The sequence below is a fragment of the Penaeus chinensis genome, chromosome 14, assembly GCF_019202785.1.
Source record: "Penaeus chinensis breed Huanghai No. 1 chromosome 14, ASM1920278v2, whole genome shotgun sequence".
Classification (NCBI taxonomy): domain Eukaryota; kingdom Metazoa; phylum Arthropoda; class Malacostraca; order Decapoda; family Penaeidae; genus Penaeus; species Penaeus chinensis.
In genome coordinates this window covers 3,612,314-3,619,813 of record NC_061832.1, presented here as the reverse complement: position 1 = coordinate 3,619,813, position 7,500 = coordinate 3,612,314, and the positions used below count along the sequence as shown (strand labels likewise).

At 42.4% G+C, this 7,500-nt stretch overlaps 1 protein-coding gene across 1 annotated transcript in view; it reads left to right on the top strand.

Moving 5' to 3' along the window:
- The window catches only part of LOC125032495 (neuroligin-4, X-linked-like), a 50,655-nt gene that overhangs the window by 35,316 nt on the left and 7,839 nt on the right, over positions 1–7,500 (top strand). Inside the window, 4 exon segments of the mRNA XM_047623657.1 lie at positions 1–5; positions 5,047–5,582; positions 5,584–5,940; positions 7,251–7,405. The exon segment at positions 1–5 is cut by the window's left edge and continues 151 nt beyond it. Coding sequence (XP_047479613.1) covers positions 1–5; positions 5,047–5,582; positions 5,584–5,940; positions 7,251–7,405 — 1,053 coding nt within the window.

Below are 7,500 nucleotides of genomic sequence, written 5' to 3'. Positions count from 1 at the left end.
CCTAGGTCAGTCCCCTGTTTGGTTGCTCTGGGTCTAGTGTAAGCCAGGTAAGTCTTTTTAAGGGGACTTTTTCTGGGTGTTTGTGTGTCTGGTGGCTGTGATGCTTGCTTTGCTAAGGTGCTAGGTCTGTCACGGGACTTTTATATGTGTGTGTGTGTGTGTGTGTGTGTGTGTGTGCATGTGGTAGCTGTGGTGGTGGTCTTTTTTTATTTTTAAGTAGTCGGTTTACCATGGTATTTGTGGTCTTTGCTTTGGTGATTTTGGTCTAAGGCGACTCATACGTTGCTAGTCACTTTCCATGTTTGCGTATAGTATGAGTTTTCTAGGGCGTTGTGGTTTAATAGCTGGTGATGCTAGTTAGTCAAGGACTTGCTAGTCAATAATTCGGTGCTTTCGGATTAGTGTATATTCGGTAGCATTTAGAATGAGACAGTAAAGGTATTATCAATCACCTTCAGTCTGTAATGATAAACGGAGTGCTCTCTGTTTACCTCTGTTCCCGTATAAATGAAACAGGGAATGGTCGTTTCGTAGTGAGCCAGTCACGAGTGAGTCATATCACAGCCACTCACTTACGGTATTGTGTGAATGAGACAGACTGTATGCTGGTCACAGGCAAGTGTAACTCTGCCAGGGGATAGCCACTCATGTTCAGTCTGGTGTGGACGGGTTAGATAATATGTCAGTCACTTTCAATCTGACGTGAATCAGTTAGACTCCGTATGGTGTCAATCAGAAAGGTTAATTGCCAGTCACCTCTAGACTGGCATGAATCAGACAAGGCGCTGTCAGTTACTCCCATTCAAACTGGTTTGTAATACATTTTGGAACCATTATGTGTGAGTCGGTGTTGTGGTGTTGTGTTTTCTGTTTTAACACCTAATTTCCTGTAAAACAATACATACACACTAAATCTATGTTCAGTCTTCTTATCAGCGAATGGTCCTTGAAGTTTGTCTTCGTTAATCTTCGTAACGATTAAGTATCGCATTAGCTTGTCTCGTAAATTTCGTCACCGTTTCATTATTCCGACAAAATTAGTTTTAATTAGGATGATAATAAGCACTTTCTGAACATTAGCAATTTCGCTTCAGAAAGTGAAGTTGTTCCCCTTGAAAAAAAAAAAAAAAAAAAAAAAAAAAAAAAACACTGATTATTATTCCTCGAACACATTAACACGTATTTGTGCTTTAGTAATTTCGGTGCATATGAGGCCATTTTCTGTTCACACTAAAACACATTAAGAGGGGAGACTCAAGGATTTTTTTCTTTCTTTTTGGGTGGTGAGTAGTGGACCTTTTTAAAAATGTAAATAAATGCGAATACGTGGCATACCCCTCCCCTTCTTCGCCCTCCTCCACTTCCCTCCCCCGGTGACAGTATCTAGTGACATAGTTGCCTGAGGTTATGTAGCAACGTTGCCAGTTAGTATATAATTACGCTTGGGTTCCTCCTTGTGGCTATTCTCTCTCTCTCTCTCTCTCTCTCTCTCTCTCTCTCTCTCTTTCTTTCTTTCTATCTGTTTCTGACTTTCTCTTTCCCTATCTCACTCTCAGTCTTTCTCTTTCTTTCTCTCTCTTTCTTTCCCATTCACTCTCTTTCTTGACTGTTTTTGCCTCTTCCTTCCCTCTGGTTCTTCTTCGTTTTTTATCCTTTCTCTATTTCATCTTTTCTTTTCTTATTTCCTTTGCAGTTTTCATTTTGTTTCCTTATTTGTTTCTTCTCTTCCTATTTCCTTTCACTTATTTAGTTTCTCTCTTCATTCTCTCATTTCCTCTTCTTTATATTCTTTTATTAGCTTAACTTTTTTTATCTTTCCTTTTCTTTTTCTTCTCCCTTTTTTTCTTCATTTTTTTCCCTCAGGTGAGCAAAAAAGAAACTTGATTTGCCCGAATTCATCAAAAAAGCAAAATGAAAAAAAATATTAAGAATGTAATGTAATTAAAAGGTAATAATGAAATTAAAGCAATAAAAGCGCAGTCAAATGATAAAAAAATAATAAACAAACAGAATAATAAATAAGTGAATATATGAATAAATAAATAGATAAATAAAGTAATGAATGAATTATCAAGTTCATAAATTAATTAGCTTATTACTCAGTTAATTAATGACAGAAAATCCAGAGAAAAAATGGGGGCAATCCTATAGAAAAGAAAAGGTAAAACAAAATATCTTTAGAGAAGAAGAAACAAAATAAAAACAATAAAATGGAAAATAAAACAAAATAAAAAGGGAGAGATAGAGAGAGATAAGAAAAAAAATCAATATTAAAACAAAAGAGAGAGAAAAGAAGAAAAAAAAGTCAGAATGAAGCAAAACAAAAGAGAAAGAAAAGAAAAAAAATGTCGGAATGAAACAAAATAAAAGATAGGAAAAAAGAAAAGAAAAATATATGAGAATAAAACAAAATAAAAGACTGCGAGAAAAAAAAAGAATAAAAACACAACAAAAGCATAAACAACAACAAACAACAAACAACAACAAACCACTTTTCTTCTCTTCTCTCTGCTTCCATTCCTCCTTCGTCTTCTTCAAAACCCGCAGCCTTGAGAGACATAACCTTATTCCAGCCTACCCGAGGCACGGCGACTGAAGTGTACTCAGAATAAGCTCGTTTTCTGAGAGTAAACTTCCCCCAAACTCTAAGACACTTATGACATTTATGCGCCCGGGAGCAACTTCCTTGGCCTAAGACTGTAATCGGAATGAATGCTGAGCGAGATCTTAGTTTTTTTATTTTCTACTTTTTTTTTTTTTTTTTTTTTTTATCTAGTGCTTGGAATTTGAAATTATTTTTCGTTTTTCGTTTTTCGTTTTTTTTTTTTTTTTTTTGAGATGGGGTGGGAGGAGTTTATTTGCTTGTTTTTGGTTTGGGTTGCTTGCTTTTGAATCTTTCCTTTTCTTTATGTTTTGTTTTGTCTTTGTCTTTGTTATTGTTATTGTATTGATTGTTTTCATGTTTATGTTTTATGTGTGTATTTTGTTTGTTTGGTTTTGAATTTGTTTTGTCGTTGGTGATGTTTGCTTGTTTCTCTATTGTGTATCCTTTTATTTACGCTTTTGTTCTTTGTATCTTTATTTGCTTTTGTTTTTCCTTTTAATTATCTTCTTTTAATTTGTTGTTGCTTGTTTGTTTCGTTGTATTATTAGATACGTTTTTATTTACCTTTTTTTTATTTCTCTGTATATTCATATTTCCCTTTTTATATTGTGTTTGTATGCTTTTCTTTCTATTTTATTTTTTTGTCTCATATTTGTATCCTTATGCTTCTCTTCTTCTTTAATTGGATTATTTTTCTTTTCCGTTTTACTTGACAATCATTATTCTTGAGTTTATGTCTGCATCAGCACTTTGGAAATGTTGTTATCAGCAGATACGGTCTTGACTTTGTTTGATCAATTTCTTGTTATCATGTCAGTCGTTTTAGGTAATCAGTTGGAATTCCTTGCCTCTATCTTCTTTTTTTCGCTGTCTCTGTTCTTATCTATGTATGCATCTATCTATCCATGTATCTTTCTCATTATCTTTTAATATTTTCTCCCTCTCTTTTCGTCCCTTTTCTCTTTCACTTTTTCACTCATGGCGGTCGTAAAAATGCCTGCGTTCTGACTGCTGGCTCGAGCCCGAGAAAACGACAAGTCAAACGCAGGTGTCGTAGGGGAAGTCACCGCCGTGGCACAAGTGTTAGCGCGCCGAAACGCGGTTGATTAGGAAGGGCATCATCCAATCAGACAAGGGTGACACGGCCATATAACCTCTCAATAGTGAATTGAGAGAGGCCTATGGCTTGCAGTGGAATGAATAGCTGTTAAAAAAAAAAAAAAAAAGAGAAATTTATTTATATATATATATATATATATATATATATATATATATATATATATATATACATATATATATATATATATATATATATATATATATATATATATATATATATATATATATACATCTACATCTCTCACTCTCTCTCTCTCTCTCTCTCTCTCTCTCTTCTCTCTCTTCTCTCTCTCTCTCTCTCTCTCTCTCTCTCTCTCTCCTCTCTCTCTCTCTCTCTCTCTCTCTCTTTCTCTCTCTCCCCCTCTCTCTCTCTCTCTCTCTCTCCTCTCTCTCTCTCTCTCTCTCTCTCTCTCTCTCTCTCTCTCTCTCTCTCTCTCTCTCTCTCTCTCTCCCTCTCTCTCTCTCTCTCTCTCTCTCTCTCTCTCTCTATCTCTCTCTCTCTCTCTCTTCTCTCTCTCTCTCTCTCTCTCTCTCTCTCTCTCTCTCTCTCTCTCTCTCTCTCTCTCTCTCTCTCTCTCTCTCTCTCTCTCCCTCTCTCTCTCTAACTCCACCATGTAACACGGAAAACCTCGTTTCTGCCAGCCTTCCCTTAAAGACCGCCTCGCTCCCCCTCCCCGCGTCTTTTCAGCATAAAACCCGTATCTCTCTTTATAAATCAGTCCCACTTGTAATCTTCCCTGCGTAATCTGCTTCTTCTAAACCAGCCGCGCAAATTGCCATAGTAATGCCTCAATTATAAGTCAGTCCTGATTGCCCTTCGGCTCGCTTCCGTTGCATATCTCACGCAAGTTATTATTAATGGCGTCTTTCATGATAATTTTCGAGCGCTCGTGATCTCTGGCAGGATTCGCTTTTTGTTTATTTATTCGTTGGTTCCATTTCGTTATTGTGGGTGATTATTCCTGTTTTTTTGTGTTTTTTTCAGTAACGGATTTTCCATTTCTGTAGGGAACTTTCTTTATGTTTCTTATATTCATTTAACTGCTCCTTATTTATTAGTACTATTATTTGTGGTTTCCTCCACTCACTGACTGATCTCTATCTTCGTCGGCAATAACCCTTCTCGGTTCTTACTCTCACTGTATGAACATTATCGACTTTATCGTTTCCTCCATTCCCTGACTGCCTTTAATTTATTGACATCACCTTACTTTGCTTTCCTCTATTTACTAATTGATCTTCATAGTTAATTCGCGTTTTTACTTTCTCCACTCCCTTTGCTTCCTCTGCCTCCCCGCCTGACCTTCCCCGCGTCTCCCCAGGCTTCCTCAACACGAACGCGGACCCGAGCGGCCGGGGCCACGTCATGAACCACGGCCTCATGGACCAGATCGCGGCGCTCCACTGGGTGCAGGAGAACATCGGGGCGTTCGGCGGCGACCCCGGCAGCGTGACCCTGGTGGGCCACGGCACGGGCGCCGCCTGCATCCACTTCCTGATGGCGTCGGCGGCGGTGGTGCCCGGCCTCTTCCACCGCGCGGTCCTCATGTCCGGCTCGGCGCTCAGCTCCTGGGCCACCGTCGGGACGCCCACGCACTACGCCCTCAAGTTCGGCCGCGCCCTCAACTGCACCACCAACCTGCCGTCGGGCATCAGCCTGCACGAACCGGAGTTCACGCCCTCGAACGACGAGCTCGACCAGATGGTCAACTGCCTGAAGGACAAGTCGCTGGACGAGCTGCAGGCCGTGCACATCTCGGCGCCGCAGTTTCTGTACGCCTTCGGGCCCAGCGTCGACGGCATCGTGATCAAGCACGACTACCGCCGCGAGATGCGGAAGCGCGCCGACGAGATGAGCAAAGGAGTACGACCTCCTGTTCGGCGTCGTGCCCAACGAGGCCTACAACGCCTTCAGCGACAGCGACATCGAGAAGGGCTTCGACATGGGCAAGCGCGACCGCATGTTCCGCACGATGGTCCGCAACTCGTACGACTACCACCTGAACGAAGTGTACATCTCGGTCGTGAACGAGTACACGGACTGGGAGAAGCCCGAGCCGCACCCGACGGCCACCCGCGACGCCACCATGGACGCCCTCAGCGACGCGCAGTACGTCGCCCCGCTGCTCAGCACCGCCAACAACCTCCGCATCGGAGACAAGAACCAGTTCTTCTACGTCTTCGACCACACCGCAGCGCACTCAGACAATCCCTACGTGAGTACTGCGGCCGCCCTAAACTCTATACAACAAAAGTATCTCCAGTAGAAAATTAAGTTAGACTATAAAGGTTATGGTAAAAAAGCAGGACAATAATGGTAATGGAACTGTTGATTTAGTCGGTCACAAATAGATATTAAAGGATAAACGTTCATTGTTGTGGCTATATATATATATGCAGTTTCTCCTTTTAAAAAAGTAATTGTGTCACCATACAGTGCAGAATAAATACTTTTTTTCTCCCCTTTTCCCCTCTCCCAATCTTCTTCCCTTATCTTCCCTTTTCTTGTCTGGTCCTTCCCCCCTGTCTTTCTCCCCTTTCACTATGTCTCCTCTTTTCTTTCTATTCCTTTACCTCATTCTCTTGATTTTCTTCTCTCTCCCCTTCATGTCCCCTTCTCTGTCCACCCTTCCAATCTTTCTCCTCTTCTGCTTTCATTTTTTTATTTTTACTTGTCTCTTATCTCCCCTTTTCTGTGTCTTTCCTCCTTTCCTCCCTCCTCTCCACTCCCCTCGCTTTTTGTCTCCTTTCCACGCCGCTTCCTTCCTCTCTTCTCCACCTCCCTTGTTTCTTGTCTTCTGCATGTGGCTTTAAATTCCCCTTCCCTTCCTCCTCCTTTTTTCATAATGCTCCTTCATCTCCCTCCTCCTTATCTTCTTTTTTCCTTTCCTCTGCTCCTCCTCCTATCTCCCTCCTCCTTCCTTCTCCGTTTTGCCTGCTTTATCTTCCTTCTTTTCCTATCCTCTATCTCCCTTCCTCCCCCTACATTTTCCTCCCCTTTCTCCCTCTCTTTTTCACACTGCTTCCTCCTCCGCCCCGCCGCTATCTCCCTTCTTCTCCCATCCTCCGTCTCCCTTTTTCTAACCTCCTCCATCTCCCTTTCTTCACTACATTTCACTCCCCCCCCCCCCCTTTCCATCTCCCTTCCTCTACATTCCCTCCTTTCCTCTTCCCTTCTTTCCACGCCGCTTCCTCTCTCTCCCCTCTTCCGTTTCCCTTCCTTCCCCAACTTTTCCCTCCTTTTTCTCCCTCTCTCTTCTCCACACCGCTCCTTTCCATCATCTCCCTTCTTCTCCCTCACCTCCATCTTCTTTCTCCCCCTCCTCCTTCTCCCTTCTTCTCCTCTCCCCCCTCCCTCTCCCTTCTCTCTCCCTCTCCCTTCTCTCTCCCTCTCCCATCCCCCTTCTTTCTCCCTCTTCCATCTCCCTTTTCCTTCTCCCTTTTCATTCCTCCATCTCCCTACGTCTCCCCTCCTGTTTCATCTCCTTCCTCCCTCTCCTCCTCCATCTCCCTTCCTCCCCAGCAGGCGGTCAAGAGAGCGGTACACGGGGACGAGCTGCCCTATGTGTTCGGCGCCCCCCTGGTAGGCGAGCTGGGGGTCTTCACGGGGAATTGGACACGGGAAGACATAATAATATCTGAGGCAATGCTCACTTACCTCACCAACTTCGCCAAGACAGGGTAAGTGCTTGGTCAGTTCGGGTTCGGATTTCCTCCCGTTCTCCTTCATCTGTCGATTTGTCTCTTTCTTTTTCTCTTTTTTTTTTTTTGTTTTT